The sequence below is a fragment of the Sardina pilchardus genome, chromosome 8 (genome assembly GCF_963854185.1).
Source record: "Sardina pilchardus chromosome 8, fSarPil1.1, whole genome shotgun sequence".
NCBI classification, from domain to species: domain Eukaryota; kingdom Metazoa; phylum Chordata; class Actinopteri; order Clupeiformes; family Clupeidae; genus Sardina; species Sardina pilchardus.
The window spans coordinates 12,517,977-12,534,249 of NC_085001.1; the positions used below are offsets into that span (position 1 = coordinate 12,517,977).

Consider the following 16,273-nt stretch of genomic DNA (forward strand, 5'->3'; position numbering starts at 1 on the left):
CAATTGTTGAACCATGCTCTTATCAGCTGCAATACCAAGATCTCTACTTCACAAGGCCTGAATTCTTCAGTAAGACGTAAAAGACACCTCCATCATTGGAGGGTTTAAAGCATCATTCACAGGGCACTCCACTGATGGAGCGTGGGCTGGTTGTTGTCTAGTAGCAACCTGAGCCAGCAGCCGTGTGGGAGCAGATGGGCAGGGAGCTCCTGGTGGTGTCGTGGGCAGGAGAGGAGCGGAGAGGAGAGGAGCGGAGTGGAGAGGAGAGGAGCGGAGAGGAGAGGAGCGGAGCGGAGAGAGGCCGGGTTGAACTGGGCAGAAGGGGAGAGCAGACTGAGCAAGCAGATGCAGCCACAAGGTGACCTTTCACTAGGTTCTCACATACATGCAGGTATGCGCGCACGCAAGCGCACACACACACACACGGACGCGCACACATGCTTGCACACACCGTCTCACCATCCCACACACATCCTCTCACAACTCCACTTCCTCTCTCCCCCTCATACACACTAATCCCCAACAGCACACACACACACACACACACAGCCAGCTGGTCCTTCACCTGCAACACATACACATACACACACACTCTCGCACCCTCACACATGTGTGCATACACACATACAGTACACACACAGCCAGCTGGTCTTTCACCTGCAACACATACACATACACACATACACACTCTCACATCCGTGCACGCACACATAGTGACATGGGAGAACTCTTACAGAGTGACAACCATCAGTGCAGCTCCGTGCCTGGTTTCTTCAACATACACCATCGGGTATTGTGGCCAAATAGTTCAATCTTTGTTTCATCAGACAAGGATTCTACTGAGAGTTGTTCAGGCTTCTGTCTAGCCTCTCTACCATAGGCCTGAGGGCCCTCTCTTATTTTCACAAATTAACTCTGGAACTCCCTGATAGTGACCATTGGGTCCTTGGTTTACCGGCCTGACTAAGGAGCTTTGTCCCCGATTACTCAGTTTGGCTGGGAGGCCAGATCTAGTAGCAAGACTGTTAGTTGCTCCAAATCTTTTCCATTTGAGAATGGTTGAGGTTACCATGCTCTTTGGCCCTTTCAATGCTGCAGAAATGCTCTTGTATTCCTCCCCAGATCTGTGTGTCTTCACACAGCCCTGCCACAGGTCTACGGACAATAGGCCCTATTGGATTCGCTTGTACTGGCATATCAACTTCCTGTTTACATTGGCAAATATAGCTTTCTTTCTATAGCCACTGTCTTTATACACTGTCTTTGTATTGGAGCATTGTGTGTAGACTGATTAGAAAATAATCTGTAGAAAAATATGGAAAACTTGAAAGGGTTCAGTTGCATGGTTGCATTATACATACAGTAATTACAAAACCATTTTGATGCCATATCAACTGCCCTTGTGTATTATTAACCTCATGAAATTTAGCAAAACCAATGTATAAGCCGTAGCTAATAGTAACTTAAGGTACACTCTAGTACTCTCGCGCACGCGCACGCACGCACGCGCACGCGCACACACACACACACACACACACACACACACACACACACACACACACACACACACACACACACACACACACACACACACACACACACACACACACACACACACACACACACACACACACACACACACACACACAAGCTGGGCTTTTGCCTGCATGATTCACGCTCACCGGGTTTTTACAGGGAAGGTGCTGTCTCCAACAGTTGTTTGGTGTCCAGAATGATGTCAGTTTGTTGCATTGTGGAATGCATGTGTGAAGTGTGACTACCTGGTGGGTATGTGCGATCTGGAAGGTGTGCCGTGAGTAGTGAGGAATCACATGATTCCTCAGAGTACAAACAGATAATGCACAGAAAAAAAAACAAAATCTATCAAAAATGAACATACGACCACAAACTCCAAATCTCTCTCTCTTACACACACACAGGGCAAGCACACGCTGCCAACGTATGCAACGATATTGCTAAAGTCTGCTGCAGGGATGCACGTGATTAAGTGGACTGTACAATCTATAATGCTGATGTGAGCACATCCACTGCAATGTGTGTGTGTGTGTGTGAGTGTGTGTGTGTGTACACACGAGTGAGTGTGCGCATGTGTGGGTGTTGGTGTGTGTGCGTGTGTGACGTGTGTTTTTAATGACGGACAGGATAGAGGATCGTGTGTGTGTGTGTGTGTGTGTGTGTGTGTGTGTGTGTGTGTGTGTATATATATGTGTGTGTGTGATGAGGCAGCGTAATAAACATGTCACCCAGCAGTGAGCGTCCAGGCCGCGCTGCCTGCTGCTCTCGCACCTCCACTGGCTCACAGTCAGCAGGACGCTTCCTCACGGGGGCTTCCAGCGCTGGTGCATTTTTAATGGATCTGCCACTATTTTAAGCCCCGGACACAGTCTACTGCCTGCCTCCCTCCCTCCCTCCCAGAGAAAGAGAGAAAGAGAGAGAGAGAGAGAGAGAGAGAGAGAGAGAGAGAGAGAGAGAGAGAGAGAGAGAGCGAGAGAGCGAGAGAGCGAGAGAGAGCGAGAGAGAGCGAGAGAGCGAGAGAGAGCGAGAGAGCGAGAGAGAGAGAACGCGAGAGAGAGAGAGAGAGAACGCGAGAGAGCTCTCTCCTTTCCTACTACACTTACAGACATGTCTGAGTGCTCTCCCCATCCCATCCCACTCTACTCTACTCTAAGGGTAGTGTAGTGTAGTGTAGTGCTGGTGCAGAGTCTGCTAGGGACAGTGCTGGGGCTGATCTGGGCATCTAGGTGTGCTTGGAACAGAGCTGCACAAAGGAAGAGAGCCCACACCATGACGCTCAGGAACCTAAGAACCGGCTGGCTAGCGGCGTAGCGGCTAAACAACACCTGTGTGTCAACATGACGTGTCAACATTTGTCTGGCATCAGTGGTTCCTTTGAATACATCATAAATATTCAGTCAATACAAACTTCACATCATATGCGCAGTCAAAATGTTCTACCTTTTTAATGTGTACATTTTGGTGCTTTAGTATTGTATTAACAAAGTTAATAATCCGCTTCGCTTGAGGCTGTTTTACCATCTAGAACGTGTATTAACTTTGTATAATCGAACGGAGTGTCGTCCATTATCCTTTACTTATTTCATAACCTCCTCTCCTCATAATATCGATTTAATCACTGTGTTTACAATCTCTAAAGGGCCAATGACATGAATGAAGCACCTTTCGGGACGGGAAATTTGGCTTCTTCTACTGGGAGCAACAAAAACAGACGGTGGACTAGATGTGATGGGTCTATGCTGACTCCAGTCGAGCTCGTGCTTGGTGGGAATCGAACCCATGACCTCAGGGCGGCTGGCACCAGTGTGGCACAGGAGCACTTAGAGAAAGATGTAGTCTTTTTGGAACATTACACATTCCTGTAGTTCTTTAAAAAAAAAAAAAAAAAAAAAATCTCAAAGGGCTTTTTTCAAAGCTCAAGTTTCCACACGGAGCTCAGTCCATACAAGGGGAACCTTCGGCGGACAAAAGGCCATTTGAGGGTTCTGCCCCAGTCAACATTGATTTTGTGTAGACAGCCCAAGAATCTCTTTCTAGAGGGGTGTACTGTAACGCAAGAGCCTTTCAGGGTTTATCTACGGAGTCGATCTACGGACTTGACCTCAGGTGGTTGACAATGTAAACAATCCTGCAGGCAGCACTAATGCTTTCAGTTGGCACTATCAGGAGCTAGTCTGAGCTAGCTGCTTTTAGCCTCCAGGAAAGGGCATTGAAAACTGTGTGTGTGTGCCGTGTGTCACACACACATATACATGTACTCTCTCTCTGTGTGTGTGTGTGTGTGTGTGTGTGTGTGTGTGTGTGTGTGTTCTTACCTGTACCAGTGCCAGTGGGGTCCCCACCTTGGATCTGGGAAACAAATAAAAAATAAGTTAAACAATAAGGTTTTAGCTCAAGTCCAATTTCAGACACCTGACACTGGAGCTAAAACTAAAGATCTGATCAGGCCTCACCGCGGAGTCTGACTAGAAACGGCAGATATAAGATTACTGGCCTCCCTCCACCGACATGAATTACATGAGTGCGTCCATCATGAATGAAATATGTGCCATAATCATGAATCATACCGTACTGTATGTCATTAGGAGAAATACAAGATGGCTGTGCTACTAAGTATGGTGTGACAGTGTGATGGCTGCCTGGGTGTGTGTGTGTGTCTCACGGCATGTCTTTTAATCAACCGTGCAGAGCCGGCCCAGCCGCTGTCATATGGACGCGGTCTGCAATCATATGGACAGTAACATCCAAGCTGCAGACACTGGTGAATAATGCAAGCTGTCTGCAATCAGCAAGATCACTTCCTGTGAGGGCAACCTCATGTTTGCAGTCAGTCGGTCTGGCTCGACTGAGAGCACACACACACACACACACACACACACACACACACACACACACACACACTTTTGAAAGTGTTAAACACAGCAACATCACACCAATTAATAATGCATCTCACTACTTACATGTGCAAACTGTATGGGTCATATGTGTAAGGTTGCAAAAAATACAGCTGACTACTGTGTACTGTTCAGGGATATAAACACACGTGTTGTATGGTGAAAAAAAGAGTGCAACACGACCAACCTTTAAATGTCTGGGACTTTAAATTATGTTTTAACTCCATGCTGTTTTTTGTTGATGGAGAGCGCAGTCTTTAACTCAGTTTTGCCTACCATTTTAATAAATGGCACACACACACTTCCGTGGTGAAAGTAAGGAATTGTGTTCACTTGTTTTCTTGCAACTCCCACATTGCATTAGACAAAAATGTTATAAAAAATGTTGTTGGTGTCTATGACTAGATCGAACTTCATTAACTGATAGGCTCATTATTGGAACATTTTTATTATGGTACGGTTCCGAATGATCGATCAGATGGCAGCGCCAGCGTCGAGCAGCTTACACACTAATCAAGTCTACAGTTGCGTGCTAAAACTTTCAGCTGAAGCAGATCTAGTGTGGAGGTAAGATAAGTAGCCTAGTGCGAACTGAGAGCGTTGCCTCTCAACGGAGTGAGTGTAGCCTATATTTTCTTAGCTGCTATCCAAGCCACAGGCTACATGTACCACTCCTTTGCTATATGGTCAAATATTAGAAAAAAGATTATGTTGCCGCACACTCAGTCTCAATCTCATATTTATTGACACCACACCAACGTTTCGACCAGTATGAGATTGAGACCGAGTGTGCGGCAACATAATCTTTTTCTATAAGTTACGTCCCGTGCCAGCACCTCAACATGGTCAAATATAATCATATTGAGTGCCAAGAGCACTGGACTTGTGTCCAGCAGGCCCATATGTGGCCCATTTTCCACAACTGAATTTAGAGAATGCCAACAAAAGAAACGCTGAGACTAAAGAACTATGAATATGGATTGTCAGGCATCAGTGGTTCCTTTGAATGCATCAGCTATTCAGTCAAAAACGTCACATCATGTGCAGACAAAATGTCTAATTGTTTTAGTTGTTGACATCCTCCAAATCATTTTAATGTTTACAATGGAAACACTCATTGGAAAAATAATGTGTGATAGGTGCGTCATTTACTGACAATGGCAGATGATTAGCATCGGGTAATAAAGGTCCCGCCCTGCCCTGGCCCTGGCCCTGGGGCTGAGGGATTCGAGGAGGGAGTGCTGGCAGTCTTTGCTGTGGCTTACCATGAAGTTGCGGATGGAGCGGTGGAAGACCGTGTCGTTGTAATAGCCCTTCTTGCACAGCTTGATGAAGTTCTCGCCTGCCTTGGGCACCTAAGCACGACAGAATGAAGCAAACAAATTAAACGTGTGCTATCTATCGACTTTACATCGTTGAGATTTAGAGATATTCTAATCTAAAAGGATCTCTAAATGATCAAAGGATGACGTATCATCGCATGTCTGTCCTCGCCAATTACTTTTGCATTTAGACCATCAAAGTAACCTCTGACAGTTGTTGTTGTTTATGTGTAGTTACTTCTCTATTTTAGCATGTCAAAAGCAACCACCACTGCACACTTGAGGGCTCAGGCTCTGGCTGTTTTATTTAGTTAGTGGTTACTTTTGAAACACTGACATCTGCCTGGTTGAGGTCAGCTCTGCCTGGCAATGAGTGAGACTGTGGCACGCGTCAGTGGGAGGAGGATGATGAAAGCAGAGCTGGCAAACTTCGTAACAGCAGAAAAACACGATGCCACCAATTGATTGACACCAACAGCCGATCGGTTTGTTTGGGTGGGATGAGAGTTCGTCTGACACAGGAGAAGGCAAAAACAAGATGCCGGGTGGTGTGTGTGTGCGTGTGTGTGTGTGTGTGTGTGTCAGTTGTCCTCCCTCTGTAGTTAAGTGCCTCCAGAGGTTAAAGGGCACGACCGTATATATCTGCCTAAACCACTGCTCTGTTGACACTGCTTCTCAACGACCCGGTCGGCTCCCGCGGAGATGGCCGACTCCCTCTGTGAACATCCATGTTCCTCTTCAGAGAAACCTTTGGACATCAATAATCCACAAGCTCATTCCCCCACTCCCAAAACCAATGCACCTTTGGGCCTGCGATGCGTCCACAAGCCAGCCTCTATCGCTCTCCCTCTCAATTGGATCAATAGGACATGTTTGTGTTTTGCACAAGAGGTCGCCGTCGACATCACCCGCCATCTGGTCCGAACCAGCTGATGAGTTTGTCGGCTCCTCGCTGGCTCGGCTCGGAGCGGAGTGGCTGTGGAGAAGCGCAAACAAACAGGGCTGGTGGCGTGCCACACCGCGGCAGCGTTCTCCAAAACACTCTCATCTCGCGTAGTGCTCCCCCGCTGAGCCACCGGCCAGCTTATAAAACCGGCCGCGCACAATAACACTCGCTTCTGCATGACTGTGCGCAAGCACAGGGATAGAGCTAAAGGGATAGAGAAAATCAGAGAGAGAGAGAGAGAGAGATAGAGAGAGACAGAGATAGAGATAGAAAGAAAGAGAGAAAGAAAGAAAGAAAGAAAGAAGGAAAGAAAGAAGGACAGAAAGAAAGAAGGAAAGAAAGGAAGAAAGAAAGAAAGCAAGAAAGAAAGAGAGCAAGAGGAACTGATTAGATTTGGTAACACCTTTTTTCATTACATGTTCCGTATAATCTTCCGAATTAGAAAACCCATTAATTTGGATGACTTCATCAGAGATGAGAGAGACAGACAGAGGCAGAGGGAAAGCAGGACACCTGCAAGCCCCTAATCTTGCCCTTTAACTAACCAAACATGCTCAGTCTGGTCACTGATTAAAGTCAAACAGTCCACACTGGCAGATAAGAGGAGAAAAAAAGACATCACCACTCGCTTTGTTTGTGGAGTACATCATACGGACAAGGCCTTGCTAGAAAAGCCAAACCATCGGCAAAGAAGAACTCTATTACAGAGAAATCGCCAAGAACCGGAGTGTGTTTATTTTTCTTCCTCCAATGCAGGGCTTCTTCTCTTCACGGAGAGTTCTCCTTTCTCCTTATGACGGAGAGTGCGTGTGACAGTGAAATCACAATCATTAATTTGTAAACAGTAGGCCATGAATAGAAGCATGGCTTTCTGTGCGGGAGGGGGGGGGGAGAAAGGGTGGGCAATTTTCTTATCACTGCGACGACTTCTCTTTATCCTGATTTGACAAGGCGGCAGCCAATGAAACGCAGCCAAAATAACCACCTAGTAACCAAGGCCAGGCATTGAGAAGGCTGTCTCCATGCCTGTGAGGCAGTCTTTCGTTCAGCTCTCCTACTATCACCCCCCCCCCATCCCTGCCCCCCCCCACCCCCCCTCCCCAGCCAGCCGAACCTCCACTCTCTTGTCCAAACACATCCAGCACAGTCGATGCATCCTGGGGTTTTGTTTGTTTTTATAATCACAGGCCAGAAGTAACTTGCTGAGGGGAGACGAAAGAAAGAAAGAAAGAAAAAGGAGAAAAAAAAGAAAAAAAAAAATCGGAGCTATAACGGGCTTGTTTTGACAAGGGATGAGGAAAGGGAGTCTTTATGAGTAGCCTCGGGGCCTGTGGGGGCCAGGACTTTGTGCGAGTGCACTCACTAAAGAGTTTTGGGGGCCCTCCACTCTGTGTTTCCTCTCTCTCTCTCGGTTCTGAAAAGATTGCTTTCCAGACAGCTCCTCCAGACTATCAGATAACGAAACAAAAAAACATAAACTAACTTCCAACAATACGGTCGCAGAACCACGTCATGCCATTTGCAGATTCATTTGGGCAGGAAATGGTGGAATTTCAAGTATTGTATGCGAGAAGAGTGAGGGAGAAAACAAAACCAAAACAAGTGACTGACTCATTGCAGATACGTGGAGAGGAGTCGGAGGACAAGGGGGGGGGGGGGGGGTTCTCAAGGGTGGATGGGAGCGGAGGGAATAATAGGTTAAGGTGAACATGACTGCAGAAAGAACAGCAGCTTTCCGTCCAAAGAGAACCAAAGAACCAGAACTCCCCCAAACCCTCCAACCTCCAGCACAGATACCTCGGCCTTGTTGTTGTTATTGTTGTTGTTGTTGAGCTGGCGCTAAAAATAACTTCTGCAAGTTCTCCGTCTATCTGCGCGCGCGCGGCCGTCGCAGACCAAGTGCACTCCAGTCACGAGCGCGGAGAGGTGGAGCAGAGACCCGCGAGGGCTTTAGGAGACGAGGGTTCTTGGAAGCCAGACGCCTCATGGGGGACGTGCACTACCGCAAACAGGGACCCACAGTGTGTATGTGAAAGAGGAAACGGAGATGGGGGGGGGGGGGGTTGAACGCCGAGAGAGAGAAAGAAAGCGAAAGAAAAAGAAAAAGAAAAGAGAGAAGTCCATCTATATAGGTCACTTCTGTCATACCATGAATTATACATTGCGCGAGAAGAGCAGGAGATGTCCAGGGAAGCACTTCAGACGGCAAAGCCGCCCCGACTGCGTGAGAGAGAACATTTCATGTGATGCGTCTTGCCTTCCAAATGACCCAAAATATGATCCTATGACAGCTATAACCGAAACTGAAACAAGCTAGCCCTCCCTCACAATACAGCTGAGACAGACTGCTAATGAAGGCAGGGTGGTGTGCATCACCACAACATTGAAAACAACCTTCTGGGAAAATAAAAAGACACCCGACCAGCCATATCCACCATCAAGAAGGAAACAATCCAACATAAGTTAATCTGCTTTGGAAATACTACTTAGTGGGCCATATTTGGGGGTGAGGTCCGCATTTCCTTTTCCTCCAAACAACTCCTTTCTATTCCCCGCTATTGCCTAAAAAACAAAAGAGACCGAGCCTTGTCTGCTGCTGAATCTCCTTCATCACCCCTGAGCTGTTCTGAAATCACTTGAACCTCACGCCTCTTGGGGCTTACTGCTTAAATTAACACTATAATTAGACTACAGCTATGAATTTCACCTCATTTTTTTATTATTATTTTAAAGTTACTTTGACTGTTTTATTTCCCTCAGCCTATGTTCTTATATTATTCTTATCGTTATCATCATTATTAGTATATTAGTAGTAGTAGTAGTAGTAGTAGTAGTAGTAGGCCATTATGATTATTATTGTTTCATCTCTTCATATGTAGGCATTTTGTATTGTATTATTGTTGCTATATTATTTGTAAATCACTTTGGGTCAACCCTGTTGCATTTAATGTGCTATAAGAACTAAACTGACTTGACAAAAAGAAAACTTGAAATCTTGAACGTGTGGATTTAAAATCATTACAACTAGCGTTCAAGAACTCTGCTAACATTACCATTTGGAATCTTCTGAACATTCAAAGCAGCACATATAGACCGTGAGCCAGGGCCTCAAATTATGGAAACCGTTACCGAAAAGGTGGCAAAGGCTACCATACATTTTCTGAAAGCCTGGAATCTCAGCTTTTCAATGATGTATGATGGCCATCTGACAAGAGTAGCTGTTTTGAGTTATGACACATAATGTAAACTAAGGTTAAAGAAATAATGTGTATAAATCAAGCAGAACACTGGAATATTTTATTTTGTTATGTTTGGTATCGTTTTAAAGGGGAGACTCTGAGCTTTCATTTAAATCCTTTTGTGAACATTTTGGATAAGTACAGCCAACCCTGGAGCTCTTCAAACCTTTAATCACACACATTTCCCTACAATTTCCCTGCCATTTTTTGTCTTTTAATCCTGTGGCACCTGGGAGCATCAGAGAAACAAAATCCAAACACTGAAATACTGGCATGACCCTAAGGATTCAGGAAATGTATCATTTACCCATATTATCTGATTTGGAGGGGGTGATTTACAGTCTTGTATCAGAGATGCCGTTTTTTCAAAGACATAAACAGTAGTGTACTATTACCCTTGGCTAATTTGTTGATATGTTGAGTTGAAAGTCTGAGGTAAATATATTTTAGATAATAATTATTGATACAGATAATTTTGAAAAAGTTGTTATTCAGCATTCTCAGCATTTTTAGATAGTTAAAAAGGTCCTTAATACATATCCACCACATATCATTTATATCAGGTCCCCACTTTCTTGGAATTTACATAAAAAAATGAATGCCTTGTTCTCAGGCAAGAAAATACACGTATATACAGGCTGCGATACTGTAAGTGCATTTGCAGGCCAAGTGTCAGCCCTAAAACTTTTTCAGAAGAATGAAAACTTCTGTGAGACCTTTCAGAAGGTTGGGGCAGACTGGGCAATGACACCTGAGTTGTATGCATCCTTAAAGGAGTTCACATGTCAAATGTACAGCTCCAAGTCCAGAATCACCAACATCAATGAAATGAAGTATGCACTTTTTTTGTGCAAAGAAAGGCGTAGAATCCTGGCAGTTAACTCCATGCTCGGATTCTCTCAGGAAGCACGGCCTCAGAGCTAACTATCAAGGTGCTATCTGGAGAAGATGCCTCGAGAACAACCCTTAAGTTCCTTCCCCAGTTGAGCATGGGTGGTCTAGACTGGACCAAGATGGTGACTTACAGCTCTCCATAGACTGGTTCAATGTCTCCATTGGTCCACAAGCAGTACTTGAGTTTCTGTCCTGCTCATGCAAGAGGGACTGTGTCACTCCTCATGTCAGTGTGTTGCACTGTATAACAACTTTTTCAAAATTATCTGTATCAATAATTACAGTGCATGAAAATGCACTGTACTGTTCTTCCTAGGCTTTTTCTTATTAGAGTGCATGAAAATGCACTCTACTGTTATCCTGTTTCTTCTTCTTATTTTTATTTATCTTCTAACGTTTTTGTGCGTCCAATTCAGCTTCAACCATTTAACGTAGAAACGTCATTCAAACTGCGCTGCGTAGGTCTTACTTAGGTGACTTCAGCTATGTATTTTTCAACTTTGTAACTTTTATACTTTTTGAACTATTAAATAAAAACTATTAAAATTCCCCCCATAGACTTAACATTGTGATTATGACATCATAATAGGGCAATTAGAATCTTATGCCAGGTGGCCATGCCAGGTGCAGTAGCTCTCTGTCTCTCTCTCTCAGGCTTTAAGCATACAATCTCACTAAGACTACAGATCCTGTTTCATACTTCCTCTGTCCACAACTGTTTCAAAATAAAAGTCCTCACTGCAATAATGCACTATTAAATCGTTTAACCATTGAAACTACTCAACTACTTAACTGTTCAACCATTCCAACTGTCAGTTATCATCAACTATGCCTCCAGTCAACTACATGAAACCTCCATGTACCTAGCAACCAACATAGCAACCATTAAAATGAAGCGTTTATGACCGTTTCCATAGCAACCAACATGATTTTACTACATTAACTTCTTTACTCCTGATAGTGGCCACCATAGATACCCTATCAACAAATGTTTCAAAATAAAAGTCCTCACTAGCAAGTTAGCTAGTTAGCATGGTTAGCATTGTCAGCATTTTTAGCATAACTGCTAGAAATGATTAGCTAAGTTAGCTAATCAACCTTGTTAGCATTGTTAGCAAAGTTAGCATTGTTAGCATTTTTAGCATAACTGTTAGAAATGATTAGCTAAGTTAGCTAATCAACCTGGTTAGCATTGATAGCATAGTTAGCATTTTTAGCATAACTGTTAGAAATCATTAGTTCAGTTAGAACTGTAATGTTTAAGCTTTAAACTGTCTACCTTCACACTATCAGCTTTCTTTAAACTATGCAACCACCATGTTTACCCTAGCTACACCTTAGTAACTATATCTACATTATCTACTGTATCTATACATTTTTGCATTTTCATGCACTCGTAATTTCCCTGGAATTACATTCTCTAGTTATTATTATTCTTCTTCTAACGCACTTAATGGAGCTTCAACCGTTTAACGTAGAAACTTCATTCAAACTGCGCTGCGTAGGTCTTACTTAGGCCATGGGAGCTTTGTAATTTTCAACTTTGTAACTTTTATAATTTTTGAACTATTAATTAAAAACTATTAAAATTTCCCCATAGACTTAACATTGCGATTATGACATCATAATAGGGCAATTAGAATCTTATGCCAGGTGGCCAGGCCAGCTGCAGCAGCTCTCTCTCTCTCAGGCTTTAAGCATACAATCTCTTTGAAGACTACATATCCTGTTTCCTCTGTCCACAACTGTTTCAAAATAAAAGTCCTCACTGCAATAATACACTATTAAATCATTTAACCATTGAAACTACTCAACTATTTAACTGGTCAACCATTCCAACTGTCAGTTATCATCAACTATGCCTCCAGTCAACTACATGAAACCTCCATGTACCTAGCAACCAACATAGCAACCATTGAAATTAAGCGTTTATGACCGTTTCCATAGCAACCAACATGATTATACTGCAGTAACTTCTTGTTTCCTGATAGTGGCCACCATGGATACCCTAGCAACAAATGTTTCAAAATAAAAGTCCTCACTAGCAAGTTAGCTAGTTAGCATGGTTAGCATAGTTAGCATAACTGTTAGAAATGATTAGCTAAGTTAGCTAATCAACCTGGTTAGCATTTTTAGCATAGTTAGCATTGTTAACATAGTTAGCATTTTTAGCATAACTGCAAAAAATCATCAACTAAGTTAGCTAATCAACCTGGTTAGCATTGTTAGCAATTTTAGCATTGTTAGCATAGTTAGCATTTTTAGCATTATTGTTAAAAATCATCAGTTAAGTTAGCTAATCAACCTGGTTAGCATTGTCAATAAAGTTAGCATTGTTACCATAGTTAGCATTGCTAGCATAGTTAACATATTAAGCATAACTGCTAGAAATAATTAGCTAAGTTAGCTAATCAACCTGGTTATCAATGTTACCATAGTTAACATTTTTACAGGAATAGAAATCATTAGTTAAGTTAGAACTGGAATGTTTCAGCTTTAAACTGTCTACCTTCACACTATCAACTTTCTGTAAACTATGCAACCACCATGTTTACCCTAGCTACACCTTAGTAACCATATCCACATTATCTATCTATTTTTGCATTTTCATGCACTGGTAATTCCTTGGAATTGCATTTCTAGTTATTATTTCAAATATATTTACCTCAGATTTTCAACTCGACATATCAACAAATTAACCTTAAGGGTAATAGTACACTACTGTTTATGTCTTTGAAAAAACGGCATGTCTGATATAAGACGGAAAATCATCCCCTCCAAATCAGATAATATGGGTAAATGATACATTTTCTGAATCCTTAGGGTCATGCCAGTATTTCAGTGTTTGGATTTTGTTTCTCTGATGTTCCCAGGTGCCACAGGATTAAAAGACAAAAGATGGCAGGGAAATGGCAGGAAAATGTGTGTGATTAAAGGTTTGAAGAGCTCCAGGGTTGGCTGTACTTATCCAAAATGTTCACAAAAGGATTTAAATGAAAGCTCAGAGTCTCCCCTTTAAAATGATACCAAACATAACTAAATAAAATATTTCAGTGTTCTGCTTGATTTATACGCATTATTTCTTCAACCTTAGTTTACATTATGCATCATAACTCAAAACAGCTACTTTTGTCAGATGGCCATCATACATCATTGAAAAGCTGAGATTCCAGGCTTTCAGAAAAGGTATGGTAGCCTTTGCCACTTTTTCGGTAACGACCAACCCCTCTGGCTCACGGACTAATAGTAGAACGCAGAGGTAGAACACTATCAGTTTGACCTGGCGACCTGGCTGCTCCAGAGATAACATTAATACAGAGCTTTCTGCTGGCAATTCTGCACTTACCCATCAATCACTTGTCTTAATAATTGCTTAATCCTGGTTTCATCTATTACTACAAAAGGACTAAAGACAAGAGAAGTCTATTTTAAACATCTTTAGACCAAATTAAAGCCTAGTTCAATAGCTACATATGAAGGTGAGAGAAGAGTTTGAGAGAAGGTGGCTGCTTCATGGAAGCCATGAGAGCCATCTTCAACACCATCTCAGACAACAGAGAACCAAGAATTATAGGATCTGGCGCAACTCTGCCATGGCCAGGATCAAGTCAAGTCAAGAGAGAAACGTGGAGACTGCTGAGATAAGGAGCTCCTGGAGAACTCCAGGAAAGACCTAAGAGTTCTCTACGGGTCTTTCAAGAGAGGCGTATGCCACACACTGTGCTCCAGAGAGGATGGGGCCAAAACAACTTGGATGACCTAAACATGGAGGACACTCATTTTTGGCATACTGAACCAGCCAGTGAGAAAGCAAATATCTTCAGCCTGGTGAACCAGCATGTAAGAATGCAAATAGCACAGCCCTCAAACAACAAATGTATTCCCAAAGTTTAGCTTTTATGGGCATAGCATTGACCATAAACAGCTTATTCATGCCCCCAGTTAATTTTTTTCAAACCTTTTCTAACAGGCTGGCCTGTGGCCTATGGCCAGCTGTGGTGGGAAATGACGGACCAAGATGATCCTGTGCATTGCAGCAGCATGTCCATCCCATCATATACTGTGACTAAACGTTTTCAGCTGTTCCATTATTAGCTACATTTTCAAAGGAAATCTCCATTGGAGTTGTCTTAGAGTGTAGGACTAGGCTTGATCCAAATATAGGAAGCTGGTACTTTGGTCATCTGCTATTGTTATCAAATGTGCTTGAATTGCGGACACGGATATCAACAAAATGAGTGAATGTTGATTGTTGCTGCCTGTTTGACTCAAGTGTTGTTGTTATTGTGGAGCCACAGTGTCCCAACTGAATGGACCCTTGGCCACCTGATGGAGAAGCAGAGGTCATCAGAGAACAGGGAGGGACCAGTCAGTGAGAAGGCAACATGGAGGAGACCGAGGCAGGAGAGGGTCTTCAGCCTGGTGAACCAGCAAGTATGAATGCAAACAGCATCGACCTCAAACTGCTAACTTATGCTCACTGTTTACCTTTTATAGGAATAGCATACTGTAGATAGAACATAAATTGCTTATTCATGCCCACAGTTAATCATTCTCAACCCATCTCTATTAGGCTGGGTTGTGGCTTATGGCCAGATGTGGCAGGAAATGACCAACTAAGATGGTCTTGTGCTTTGCAGCAACATGCCCATCATATTATACAAGTAAGTGCAAGTTAGTGGTACCAAGTGCGGCTACATTTTCAATGGAGATCTTCACTGGAGTTATCTTATAGTGTAGAACTAGGCTTATGCCACAAACAGGAAACCAACAATTTTGTCATCAGCCATTGTTATCTAATGTCCTTAAATTGCTTAAACTGATGTTAATTTTGAGAAAATAAGTAAATGTTAAATATCGCTGCCTGTTTGACTCAAGTGTTGATCACCTCTAACCATACTAAGCCTAAGATAATCTTGTCCAATTGACAATAACTAACATAATTATAATCAGAATTATAATTAATGTCTAATTAAATCAATATCTATGAATAAAAAACAAATAAATGTTTATTTATGGGTTGAACTGTCTTCGTGCGTGTGTGTGCATCCATAAAACAGAGCTGAAGTGGGGAGTAGCTACTTTCTGCTGATTGGTTCTGCAGCTCTAACTGAGAACGTGACTTGACTTAAAGCGAGGGGAGTTGTTGCAGCGCTAATCCAGCTTAGCATGGGAGGACCGGCAGGTTCAAGGATGGTGGACGTGGCCGTTCAGGCTGAGTTAGCTCATCTCTACTCTGGAGTCTTACTGGGAATTGGGTCCTGCCGTGCAGACAGACAAACACATTAATTCTGCCACACATAAACATAGCCACTGACTCAAGCGTGATATTAAAAGGTGGGAAACCATCCCCCCCCCCTAAGGAAACTTGTACGCCCACATGCCTTGTTATTTTGACTAGGTAACTAAGTGAATCTTCCTCTCCCTTCACAGTTTAGCTCT

The 16,273-nt window shown here is 43.2% G+C and overlaps 1 protein-coding gene and 1 non-coding gene across 2 annotated transcripts in view; both read right to left on the bottom strand.

Moving 5' to 3' along the window:
- ppil2 (peptidylprolyl isomerase (cyclophilin)-like 2) overlaps positions 1–16,273 on the bottom strand; it is a 51,999-nt gene that overhangs the window by 17,130 nt on the left and 18,596 nt on the right. Inside the window, exons 13-14 of the mRNA XM_062542755.1 lie at positions 5,696–5,785; positions 3,852–3,885 (exon numbers count right to left, since the gene is read on the bottom strand). Of these exons, the coding sequence (XP_062398739.1) occupies positions 3,852–3,885; positions 5,696–5,785 (124 nt within the window). The remainder of the gene's footprint in view (positions 1–3,851; positions 3,886–5,695; positions 5,786–16,273) is intronic.
- LOC134089770 (small nucleolar RNA SNORD42) lies at positions 2,894–2,960 on the bottom strand. Its single transcript, XR_009940128.1, has one exon. It is a non-coding gene; the product is annotated as a small nucleolar RNA SNORD42 (small nucleolar RNA).